Source organism: Doryrhamphus excisus, chromosome 3 (assembly GCF_030265055.1).
Source record: "Doryrhamphus excisus isolate RoL2022-K1 chromosome 3, RoL_Dexc_1.0, whole genome shotgun sequence".
Taxonomy (NCBI): Eukaryota; Metazoa; Chordata; class Actinopteri; order Syngnathiformes; family Syngnathidae; genus Doryrhamphus; species Doryrhamphus excisus.
In genome coordinates, this window is record NC_080468.1 from 4,730,035 (window position 1) to 4,743,659 (window position 13,625).

The window sequence follows — 13,625 nt, forward strand, 5'->3', positions numbered from 1 at the left end:
AGAAACATTGTGGTTGTGTCGTAGTTGAGTGATTAAGCCTTTTTAGAGTAATACATGCTGAATAAAAGTGTCTTCTCCTCAGGTGGGCGCTTCAAGAAAGAAATTGTGGTGGACGGACAAAGCTACCTTCTGCTAATCAGAGATGAAGGAGGGCCTCCAGAGTTACAGGTGAGTTGATGCCTACAGAATGTAGTAAGATACACACCATTACCCCTTGCTGTTCCTTTTTGTTCTTTTTCACTCCCATGTGCAATGAAAGGTCAGGTCGGCTCAGTGAACAGACCTATTTAAGACATATTTACAGCCAAACACAAGATGGCAGCTGTTTTTCTTTATTAGTGTGAGAAATAGCAAATAATGGAGACACAGGTTCGATCACAAACATTGATATTCATATTTTCCCGCAGAAAGATCTAATTAAGGAAGGTCTTCTCTGTAATTCCACTTCATGTTGAGACAAAGAAACTCTCAACCTCTTTTAATCCGAAATGATCTATTTTTAATCTGTTAAGATGCACCAAAGCATTTTCCATTTGATATTTCATATTTATTGATGCATTTGCATTTCTGCAGCCTTTTTGCAATGTTGCACACACACGCTAATGTGCAGCGACCTACTTTATTATACCGGTGGGTGGTAAATATATACGCAAATGCGGCACATTTCATTTCGTGCATGATATATTGAATCTGCCCAGGTGATAACAGCAACAGGAAGAATGCAGCAAAAATATATGTGTTGTGAGTTGGTTGAAAAACTGGCATTGTACTTTCATTTTTGACTACAACTGTATCAGAGAAATGGATGTAAATATATACATATGTAAATGATGAAACATACATTAACATTAGCCACTATTGTTGCCAAAGGCGAAATCAACATGAACATCACCTTCCTGTTTTGCCAAGAGTTATTTCTTGACTTCAATAGCGTTTCACATCTCTGCTTGAAACACTCACGGCTGTAAAAGAACAACAAATGGAGCCAAATGAGGTTACAAGTGGCATAATTTGATAAAGAAGGTGAGATACACTATTGGATAGAGAAATAACTCATGACAAAACACATAGGTGGTGTCCGTGTTGATCTCGCTGCCAAATCATGTGAAATCTACTTCATCTATTTTAGCCGTTATATATGCTCCAATATGCCCCAACCCACTTACCCTCAACTCCCAAAATACATTACGATTTGGGAAATGACAACAATCTTTTTCTTAGTTTTTTCTTATATCCATGTTGCAAATATGTTTGGATGGATGGTATTTCTCTGTTTAGAAAAAAAAATCCTCTAGATTAATCCATCATTGCACTCTGTTTACGGTTGTATACACTCAGCTATCACTGCATTTGATGTGTTGTCGTCTTGTATTTATTTGTGTATGTTGTGCGCAACCGGATGTGACGTCTACGTCTGCAGGAAGCGCATATGCGCATGCGCTACGGTTTTTTTTTGTTTTTACACGTAACTCAGTCTTGGTGAATAACGACGATAGAAACATGCTAACCAAGTCTTTTAACAAGAGTCAGTAATAAATTAACACCCCGATATATTACATATATGAAATATAGTTATTGACATTTATGTTCATACATTTTAACTACCACCACAGCATGTGACGTCTCAAAAGCGCTCTCGTAAAAATTAGCAAGAGGCGGACGTGAGGTACGTCTCGCGCACGCACAGAACGGATCTCTCCTTGCATGATGTATTCTATTCGACAAGGTGATAATCATTTTGACTTGCTCATTTGTGTTTCAAAATTGTGCCCCTTCAAAATAGTTAGTACCTTTTGATACAGTTCAGATCACCTCGCAATACTTGATGGCGATGGGGCTGTTTTCATTTAGCTATGGTCCATCAAAAAAGGACGTTGGATGTTGCTAATAGCGGTATTGAGTATTGAGTTGATTGCAACTGAACTGTTGATGGTGTCTCAGAAGATGTTTCGCCTCTCATTCAAGCCGGCTTCATCAGTTCATGCTCACGATTCAGTGTTTCTCATACATTTATTTGTGGCTGCCCGCCCATAATTAGTTTTGACCGACACAAATCGACTCCGTGCTACCCGTTAAAATGATCTGTTTATGTGGAATGTTTTATTTTGTAACCTTTTACTTGGAAGTGTAACTGTTAGTCCTCCTCATAAGCATACCGAATGCCGAATGCGCATGCGTCACGGCCAATTAAGCAAATGACAATAAACTATCAGCTGTATGAATGACAATATTCACAGGCTAACTCTCTCTCTCTCTCTCTCTCTCTCTCTCTCTCTATTTATATATATATATATATATATATATATATTCACACATGTATATAAAACGTTCTGCTGACTGCTGACTTGCTTCCTGTTTCACAAATGGTGCCACACTGCCCTCTTGTGGTTATAACTGAAGCATGCAGCCCAAAGATGTCATGCTGTCTGTTGCACAATATTGCCACAATATTAGGAACATTACACAATCACAAACAAAAAAAAAAGCAAATGTTGCTTCAGTGTTCATCATTGGCATCTCTACCCTCAGTTTGCAGCCTGGGTGGATGCGGTGGTCTTCGTATTCAGCCTGGAGGACGAAATCAGCTTCCAGACAGTCTACAACTACTTCCTGCGTCTGTCCAGCTACAGAAACACAGCCGAGGTGCCCATGGTCCTTGTCGGGACACAAGGTGTGTTGTGTGTAGGCACTAAAACATGCTCCACTCAAAGAAATATTAACAATGCACTCATTTGTCCTTACTGTTTTTCTTTCTTTTGTTTTCTCCTAGATGCAATCAGCGCCGCCAACCCCAGAGTGATCGATGACTCGCGGGCCAGAAAGTTGTCCAATGACCTAAAACGCAGCACGTACTATGAGACCTGCTCCACCTACGGTCTCAACGTGGAAAGAGTCTTTCAGGACGGTAAGAGGAATGCCATTGTTGTACATGGTGACCATGATAACCATGATAACCATAATGGTTAGCGTATGGCGTGTGTGTTGTCGTCATCCCCACAAATGTTGATTTGGATTTCAGTCTGGGTTCTGGCTGTGGCGTTCTAAAACTCTCACCTTCTATAAGGTGAAAGCCCCCAGTAGCTTTTGAGGTTGAAGTTTTTGAAACAATATTGATAGTTGTTTTGGTAATGCACATCAAGTTCTACACCACACTGCAAAATATCTTATAAAAAAACATCAAATGTCAGCAGCTTCTGCCCTGAATCCATAATGAAGTCATCATTTATTGAAAGCTCCTCACAATATCAAACACACCCTTGGCTTTTCATGTGGTCGACAGGCTCCTTGTCTTTTTCTTACTTGCGTTTAATTGCTTCCCGAAGCCCAGTCGGAGCTGATTAAAGGAGCTGAAGTCACTCCGACCCCGGCATACTGGTCCTGCCTGTCGGCACCACTTTGGATCTCCCCGGAGCTAATAGAGGCGTCCGCCGCTCCCTTGATTAAATAAGGAGCTGTCGCATTTTTAACATGGCAGTGAACGAAAATTTGTTGTGTTTCTTTTTCTTCTTCTGGTGATGTGAAGGCCACCTTGCAGTGAATGAAGTTAATTCATTGAGCAATTTCAACTCTTATATAAGCGTTTTAGATGAGATTCAGATGGCGCTATATTGCCATATAATATTTAAACACTCCCAAGATGGTGTACGCAGATAAAGTAATAAGATAAACGTCAGAAAAGTAATCAAACCAAGCCATTATAAATAGTCACTAGCGTGGAAAAAAATGTGCTAATTTAATTGTCACGCATTGCGTAACTGATTTTATTTGATTGTGGATCGTGGCAAAGTTAATTTGTGACATTGCTGTCACAAATGGACAAAAATTCTGACAGACACACTATCCTACCTAGACACATGGAAGCTGGTTTAGCTCCAAAGGCAATATTTGCTTCTATTTCCACTTCCTGTTGGTGTAGTGTGTCCAGGTATTCAAGTGTCTTGGGTGCTCACCATGTAATAATAATGAAAATATTCTCTTCTTGTCCTCCAGTGGCCCAGAAGGTCGTGGCCATGAGGAAAAAGCAGCAGCTCTCCATCGGCCCGTGCAAATCTCTGCCTAACTCGCCCAGCCACTCGTCCGTTCCGGCTGCATCCATCCCTTCTGTTCACATCAACCAGGTAGGACCACAGAATCCTTCTATCACAACATGCGTGTCATCTAATGTAGGACAGTTTGGATTTTGACGGAAGTGTTATGGGAATATAGGAATACAATATCAGTGGGTGTCCACTTTGCCACTTTGTGGCACTTGCTTGTTTTTTATTGGCCCACGGGAAGAAGGGCTCACATTCAAAGCAGTAAAATATCACCATTTTGGTGTTGAGGTCGAAATTGGAGAAAGTGTTTTTTTAAATATTCTTTTTACACTTATGTTATGTATGTATGTATGTATGTGAAGCTCATCTGCAATATAAGTCACCCTTACGAGAGACTTTGTAATGATTTAATCGTTAGTTTATTTTTTAAAAACCACAACACTTCCTGTTAAAGCCTGCATTTTTCCTGCATTTCTGCCACATCACTGTTCTGCATAAATGCAGCCAACACTGAATTAGGGGTGTGTGTATGGAATTATTGGCTACTTTGGGGTTCCGGTCAGAGAACACAACACTATCAGATGGACTCATCAACTTTAATTGTGAATTTTGAAGTCTACTCACGGTGCATTACTTCAAATTAACTTAAAGTCTCCATCTCATATGCATATAAACTGAATAATAACTCATTCAATCCCAGACATTTTTGATGATTTTGACTCATTTTTTTGACTCACACAAAATATTGTGTCCTAGGGCTATAGAGACATGGTATATACCAAAAGAAAGGTTAGACTCTCATCTTTCATTAGAAAAAAAAAGTTTATACTTTTTCCCTTCTTTAGTAATCAGCAATAGAACATAGGGAAGTTTCAGCAAAATATAAGTTCTCAACAGAAAAAGCGAGGAAAAACAGCTTTTTGGGAAAAGATGCATTTCAAGCATAACTTTCACTTTGACACAAATTTAGCCATATATATTTAGCCACGCTATATAAACAACTATGCCACAACATAAACAACAACAAAAATGTTTGAAATTCAGATAATGAGGTTTGCTCATTATGAAGTGAACTCTGAAAGAAGTTTGGGATGGCTGTTAATGCTAGGTTTCAGATAGCTTTGTCCAACACTTCCTTATATGTGTAGAAGCTGGTAGCTGTACAAGCTGAGTGTGACCAATCACAGCAGAGTGGGCATGCCTGGAGACAGGCCGTGGGTGGAATAACAGACCATTTTGGAAATCCAAGGAAATACAGCTGGATTAGGTGCAGATTTTTTAAGATCTAGAAAGGTTACTGTGCGAGTTATGTGTAGTTGCTATAATAGAGCCCCTTGAAAGGATAAGGTCAATGAATGCCGAATTACTGATGCAGCCATTTTGCTTTTGTAACATTTTACAGTTAACAGTGGTTAACTTATTTTTACACTTGTATGAAAATTAAGAATTTTACTTAAAACATCGCCAGTACATTAAAATTATGCTTAGGGTGGTCACAGTTTGACACTGGAACTGATTAGTTCCATTTCCATTGCTACTTTTGGGAATGTTCTTTTCCAAATCCAAACAAATTGGGACTGGATCTGAAGAGATCCATGGTGTTGTTGCATAATCACAGCTAAAATTGTACTTAAATTGACCTACTGTCTTCCTCACATCCTCTTCTCCTTTTTCATCTGATGATGCCCTTTTTACCTCCCACCTCCTCCTCCTCATCATCATCTTTCTCCTCCCCCTCTCCTTCCTCCATAAGGCGGCCAACGGTGGGTGCGCATTCAGCGACTACTCCTCCTCCGTCCCGTCCACCCCCAGCATAAGCCAGCGGGAGATGCGCATCGAGACCATCGCTGCCTCCAACACACCCACGCCCATTCGAAAGCAGTCCAAGCGCCGCTCCAACATTTTCACAGTAAGTATGCGACAGCTGATGCAAAGCAACACCCACTCGCACTACTGAGGAGGGCTTGGCACACTTTTGTCCACCGGAGGGAGACAAAGAGAGGGAGCTGGGGAAATTGATGAAAAAATGCACCCTAGCCACCTTTCCTGTTTCCTATAGGCAGGCTCGCACAGCACAATGGGCAACGGAGAAATCATTATTTTAGATCCCTTAAGAAAGCAAATAACGAAGATTAACACTGTGGAAATTTTTCTTGTCCTTTTTTTTTTCTCTAATTGGATGTAGTGAGTGGATGAGGTTTCTCACGGAACCCCTGACGACGAAGGCCCCCCCTGCGCTGTCCAATTCTTTCACCTCCACTCCCCCTCTTGTTTCAACTGGACCCCCCCCTGTACTGTATCACGTACAGATAAATAAGCCAGAGCATCAACATACGCTCTGATTAGAATAACCCCCGCCCCTTACCTCCATCCTCGGCACCGTCTGCCCACTCTTGCACTCCCCGACCCCCACCCCCTCCCGTCCGTGTCATGTTGCCCTTTGCTTTAACTGGCAACCTGTGGCGTGCACTAACTGCTCTACAATTCCTTAACTTGTCTTTTTTAATTGTCATCGCCTTCTGGCTGCACTCCTTCCTCCTCTTTCTCCCTCCTGCGCCCTTCTTCTCCTCGTTGTCTCACCTTGTCTTAAATCTGCCTCTTTAAGCTGAAAAATGTGCCTTATATGGTAAAAGGGATGCTTTATCCTTAACATGCAGTTATATTGAAGCACATTTGCACAATTCGACATATGTGAAAATGATTAGGATGAAGCAGATATTATTTAATCCTACCACTTCTCCATGTGGCAGCAATTATTGATAGTTTGTTCTTCCTGTGTTTAACTTGTTTTAGGTTACCATTTTCTTAAATGACATTGAAATTGAAATTCAGTCAATATTGAATTTCATGTATAATTCTTCTGAGCTTCATGAGGCAGAGCTCACACTGTCAGGACAAAAAAAAAGTTTTCAAAAATTGCACTTGTAGGGGTATAAAGTTTTGGCATTGGCAGAGAAACATACCTTTTTCTACCTGTTTGTGCCTAAAAAATGAACAAAAAGTTATAGTCCCATGATTATTCCCACCAGCAAATTAATGTTCAGTCATGTAAAAGTGAGTAAAAACAATTCCATGTCAACGTATCATATAAATAGTCTTATGATGAGCTCGGTTGACAACGGCATTTGGAGACACGGCATATAGTTATTCATTGCTCTGTATGAGTGACATGACAAAGTAAGTTGGAGGATTACATTGTTTATTAGGAGTGATTTTATATTGGTGTTCCAATCCCCACATTGTGAAAACCTGCCAGTGTATGTGCATGTCAGGATGAGAGTGTGTGGATTCCCCTGAAAATTAGGCTTTATTGTTGGTTGTGTGTATTTTTGTACTTTGGATACTGCATTACCATGGTTGTTATATATTTGAAATCAAATTAATATGTAGACTTGAATCATTGCGATCGCAAGCTCAGGTTCAATTTCAATTTCATTTCCAGCTAAAAGATACCCATCCTGGGTAGGATTATTAGCTCAACTGCGAGATAATGTATAGTTGTAGAAGCGCCACAAAGACTATAGTTATAAAGAAGGACAGTCCGTATCAATTAAATAGATGGAATAGAAATGTGTCCAAAAATGGCTAAGTACTCCTTATTTATGACAGTGTAGACAAGGTGAGACGGCTTCTTTTCCTGCTTCCTGTCTCTTCTTCAACCTGTCCCCCAACTGCTGTCCTGTCCTCTACCTTGTCTTTATCCTCTTTACTGCCTTCACCATGTGACCCAAAGGCTGCTGTGGGAGCCTGGCGGCCTCCAAGCAGTCCAGGCTGTGTGCTATAGCTCCCTTTTTTTTGTTGTCTTCCCCCTCCATCCCGACTTCCCCTCCCTGTCCCACCTCCCTCCCTTGCTAGGTAGTGACTAACCATGTCCACCAGAGAAATGTGCCTCTCCCCGTCCGCATCATGGAGATGCCGAAGCACGCCACCTACCCGGTGTGGGTGCCGGAGTGGCAGGCCGAGCGGGAGTTTCAGCTCATGACCTTCTGAGGAGCAGCGATGGGGGGCATGGGAGGAAAAGGAGGAGGAGGAGGAGGGTGGTATACAGTTAACAGGGTGACACATACAGCTTTCATGGAGGGAATATTCCCGGTAACATCATAACCGTTTGCTTACTTACAAAACCGGACTGTCCAAATGTAATGTTCCATCACCACCAGCCTCTTGTAAGTAGCCATGTTGTTTTGTGGTGGAGAGATTGGACGGATGCGAATACGCTTTAGAACTACGTTGGCGTTGGGAGTGGCTTTCAGGCTGCGTTCACACTTGTGGTTTGGTTCTCTGGTCCAGACCAGAAATGTAAAGTAATATATATACCTATACCTGATGCGTGCTTTGCATTGGTATTTTTGTGATGGGACCAAAGATTGCACAGTAAAGAACATATGTATAAACTAAGGACTTGTTTGGGAAGCTTTCATCACACATTACGAATTATTCCAAACTAAAATGCCGTCTCTGTTACCTTGGTTATTTTTATATTCTGATGTATTTATCAGCTTAGAGTTCACAAAAAGCCTCTAAAATATACTTTTAAAGAACATACTACGTGATATAACTCAAATACTCCAAACCAAACCCGGTTGAATACATAGCTTATTTTTATATTCTGGTATATTTACTATCACAGATTTTACAAAAAGCTTCTAGAATATACTATAAAAGCGCGCCGTTTCACAGACACAGAGGGCGACAGCAGAGAGACGATAATTCCAAAGCCTTTTCTTTTACATATTTGTCATTTCTTTGCTTTTTGCTGCTGACACTGGTTCTTGACTTTGGTGTGTGTAGCGTTCACATGTGAGCTCAAATAAACGGAACTGCACCAGAGTTCACTTGCAAGCGGACGGAGACCCATCTCTTAAACGGTCTCGGTTCGCTTGTTTTTTTAAACGGACTGTACTAGCAGAAAAAAACGTACCAGTTTCTTTTCACAGAACCAAACATAACGAGTGTGAACGCACCTAAGTTGAAAAACGCGACCACCGTCTTTATTCACGAGTCTTCTCACTGCCCTCACAACATCGTCCAGTATTATGGATCATAGCTGTTCACACATTCTTCTTCCAAGTGCTTCCATTAACAAGAACTTTTAATACATTCGCTTTCTTTAGTTGATTTTTCCTTCGTGTTGAAAAGCACATGAATCTATCGGAGTTCAAACGGTCCAGTATTCATCCGATCCACTTATTGGTGTTTTGCCATTCCCATATTTTTCAATCCAAATTTTCCGTATTGCCCGGCCTCGGGGGCACTTTCACAATTAGACGTTGTTTGTTGCCGATATTTGCAGATTTGTGCTTCTGTTTTCAACTTTTCTTCAACTAAAAGGGCTTTCCAACTCTTTCCCAATTAGAAGAGCATGACAAAAAATAGCGAAGAGATTGTTTGATCATCGGTGATGTGTTAGAACTTGCAATATGAGGAGAGACAGACTGTAGGGACTCTTCTGGAAATGTCCCTATACACATAACGCCCCCCCGCCATTTTGAAAAACACGCACCGCACAGTCAAGTTGGAACTGTCATTCCCAAAGGACACACCTCTTTTACATCACAAGTCCCTCTTTTACATCACACTGCCTTTTTGCCATAAGCGAGGACTCAAGGACTCGAGGTGCCACGTTCTTCTTCTTCTTCTTACTTTTTTCCTTTCTTTCTTTCTTTTTTGTTTTTTGACAGCGTTTTCAATGCAAGTCTGTGAGTTAGACTATAGCGCAGCTTTCTGGGTGGTTTTTATGAAGGCCTTCATAAAGTCTAGACTAAATATGAGAGCATAGAGGTGAGCAGGGGCGAGAGGGAGGTTGCACCGACCTGTATGAATGTATTTATTTGACATTTTATTTATTATTATTGATTTAGCAGCTGTTCTCCTTCTCTTAGCCATTCTTTTTCATTTCCTTTCGTTTGCAAAGATTATGAACTCTTGGCTTTTCTATCATAAACCTACAGACTGGCTGTATATCTTGTATTGTATTTTATTTACAATGCTACTCAAACATATATAACAAGAGTATATGACAAATAATGCCTTTTATTGTCCATCCTATACTTTGTGGGAACTTGCAAATGTTTGAGCTCAATCTGTTGAATCTTTTGAAGTGAAATTTGTGACTTTCTTTGTATGGTGTCTGTATAGAAGTTAAAACAAGTCCATCCTAATGGTAAAAAACAAAACAAAACAAAAATATTAATAAAATGTTGGAAAAAAAAAGATTTAAAGAGTACTTGAAGTCTCCCTTTCTTCATGGGTGACTGGACATTTGTCTGAGTGAGACCATACATGTCTGTCCTTACTCGTCTTTTTATTTGTGTCGGGGTGGGAAGCTTTAACCAATATTTCATGAATATTTGATGCTTTTTTTTCCTCCCCCCTTTGCAGGAAATGTGTGATTACATGTGTCTCTTTGTAGGTGCTTGCAGGTCAAAGGAGGCTGCTGATGCTAACATGCACTAAAACTAATAATAACAACCATGTTCCTTTTTCTCCTTTTAACATGTTGATGTATTTACTAAGCCCTGGTGCATGTATGCCTTATGTTAAAAGCAACATCCTACACTTTAGCAGGTCCACTATCAGGCCCAAGCTGCACCTCAAAACAGAAGCAAAAAGGATCACCAAAAGGGGTTTCAGGGCTGAGTCATGACTCAAATCTGTGGTCGTCCTCAGTGTTGAGATGTGTCTCTTGTGGTCTTGGTTTGGTCTCCTTTTCTGCACGTTGGTGTTACTGCTCTTTGTTACGCTGGTCTGCTTTTTTGTCTTGTTCATTTCCAGCTTCTTCTTCGTTCTGTTGATTTACTTTTATGTTGCGACTCTCTCCACTCCAGACACACACACACACACGCATGCACATACACTCACACAAACAAGCATATGTACACACGCACATACACTGACATCAGCACAACCACATCAGCATGACCCGTGGTGCCTGATTGTGTTTTTCGTTCTCCCTTGCAGTCGCGGAAAGCCAGCGAACAAGCAAAGAGCGTTGAGAGTAAGACAGACAGCATAGGCAGTGGAAGGGCCATTCCTATTAAACAGGTGAGCATTTACACACACTCACTTTCCCACAATGCACATGGGTAAGTATAATGCCCCTTTTTCCTGTCCTTCTTGTTTCATCAAGTCAGGTTTTAATCTGCCCGCTAGATGGCAGCAGAGTATAGCTTATCAGGATAGTGTGGTGGCTACCTTATTCATCTTCAAGGGATGAAGGGCTCAAATGCTACAGGTTTATAAGTAATACAGGAATACACATTATTTTGCCCTTGTTTATCTGTATCTCTGACATTTATATAAATTTCACAAAAATATATATCTAAATGTTTATGTACACGTTCACATTATAAGCTTTTGCAAATATGTTCTAGTTTAAATTGTAATACTTCTGATTATATTGTTATTACTGTGGTTCTATCTTGCAGTTGTGGGCCGCATTATGGGTATGCTATTTGTGTGCGAACCAAACATTGCAAATTAGAAATAGCTGTCAGGATGTTGTCTATATTTTCTAATTAATAAATTGAAACAAACCATACGTAGTAAGGCAGAATTTTAGTATTTTTTTTATTTCAAATATATGTAAGAAAGTTACATTGAAGTAAATCTAATGTTTACACTTGCTCAATTGGACATGTCTAAAAAGGAGCAAGAAGAAACTCAACATATTGAATGTAATTAATATAGTACAAAGCAAATTATTAGTTTGTAACTGTTGATAGCAAATAATTCTAAAACACAAGTCATTTATTTTTATTGATTTTACTGAAACGTTTAGTATCTTTTGATGAAGTATGTAAAAATATAAAATTTACTTCAATGTGATCTTTAGATGTTTTTTAGTTACATTTTTCAGCCAATGATCACTTGCTTATAGGGCTACATTGAATATTACACACACAGCACTCCATTGCAGTGCTTTTAAAAGAGAGAGTCATAAAACATTTCCAAACTTCTTGGCTTCTCCTTCGTTGGTTTTTGTGACTATTTCTTCCGGTCTGCGAAGCGGGCATAAAAAAAAAACAGGAATCAAAATATTTGAACGATCCTGGGAGAAACGCAATGCTAGTCACAGTGCCCATCGATTCTCGAGACACCTGGAAAACCAGAATAACCTGAAATGTTTACTCTTTAATGTAGGTCAAGTTAAGTAATTACTTTTATTAAAAAGGCTAGCTTACATTTTGTTTTGTTTTTCCTTTTTGGTGTGGCCCTAATCTTTTGGACACACCTTTTGATAATACCATCAGTGCTTTAATCACTGATTGAAAGTGTTTTGCTTGCACCAGGATGCATTTCACTCTAGCGGTGTGCACATTCCAGATGAGCAGGTTATCTTGCTTGTAAAGCCCTGCCATTGTTAAGCGACACATTATAGGGGCGCCACCTTTTTAAAGTCCAATTACCCTGTGAGTATCATGGCAACTTTTTGACAAGATAAGGCCCCTCCCCACCACCAAACCGCCACCACCTACCTAACAACCCTCCTCCTTAATTTCTTTATCTACAAAGGTTTTTTGAGAGGGGAAGTTGTGTGACTAACAGATCTGCAGGCCAGTCAAATGGACAGTCGGGGGGGGGGGATCAAAGTGTCAATGTGAGCTTAATTACCACCCCCCCCCCCCCTTCTATCTGGGGGGCCAAATTACACACGACAGGCCGGCTCCCTCCTCCCTCCCATCTATAAAAATAGTTAGGGAGGATAACAATGGACTCACTGCTGAAGAGGCACCAACAGACACACACACACACACACACACACACATGAAGGGTCGGCAGGGAGGAACAATGAGCAGGGTGTCATGGTGTTCCTACAAAAGACATGATGTTATCGCCTCCGTGTCCATATGACACGTCTACAGTAAAGCAGGGGTGTCCAAAAAGTGACATATATTAAAGAAACATAACAAAAACATCAAGTGACAGGCAAACTAGTGCATGTCTAATGATACGTGTCATTAATAATGAATTCATTTGATTTGTACAATATGCCAATAGCTGGTAAAAGTGAGCTTGTGGACATTGTGGACACCCCTGATATAAAGCGTTAAATTTATGACCAATCACAGAGCAAAAAGAAAAATGATTTTGCACGTTCAGCTAATGATTTTTGCATTATCATTCTCGGTGTCTTTATTGATCCTCTTCACGGCCGCTGATGAATATTATGAAGCTGCGCTCTGATTGCATATATAGATTAGTGCATGCCCCAGTAAAAGCATGACATTTTTTTAGTGTAAAACACGAGCCGGGGGGGCCGTCGCGGCAGCAGCATCATTTGCTTTATATGATTAGCTTGTTTACATTTACTTCTATTGACTGCAATGAGAAAAGGCAGGGCTGCTCGGCTGGCAGATGAGCTGAAGGACGTTGTCGTGCTTGTTTTAAGAACACACAATAAAAGTTTAAAAAATGAAATGAAAATCAAGGCAACGTATTGGTGAGTGTATGTTTTTATACTAAAAAGTAATTAACTGTAAATTGTAAAATTTAAACTACTTTTGACTTCCTTTGTCATTACAATTATTATATTTAAGGGAAAATTCATACACTTTTCATTTATTTGGTATTAAATATACCATTTCA

General features: G+C 40.2%; 1 protein-coding gene across 4 annotated transcripts in view; it reads left to right on the forward strand.

Moving 5' to 3' along the window:
* agap3 (ArfGAP with GTPase domain, ankyrin repeat and PH domain 3) overlaps positions 1-13,625 on the forward strand; it is a 133,775-nt gene that overhangs the window by 73,844 nt on the left and 46,306 nt on the right. For 3 of the 4 annotated variants that reach the window (XM_058069016.1, XM_058069017.1, XM_058069015.1), the window contains exons 4-9: positions 83-168; positions 2,530-2,671; positions 2,771-2,905; positions 3,991-4,118; positions 5,791-5,946; positions 10,998-11,081. In XM_058069016.1, coding sequence (XP_057924999.1) covers positions 83-168; positions 2,530-2,671; positions 2,771-2,905; positions 3,991-4,118; positions 5,791-5,946; positions 10,998-11,081 — 731 coding nt within the window. Of the gene's footprint in view, positions 1-82; positions 169-1,248; positions 1,727-2,529; positions 2,672-2,770; positions 2,906-3,990; positions 4,119-5,790; positions 5,947-10,997; positions 11,082-13,625 lie in introns of those variants that run through there. The other variant, XM_058069018.1, reaches the window with a different exon arrangement.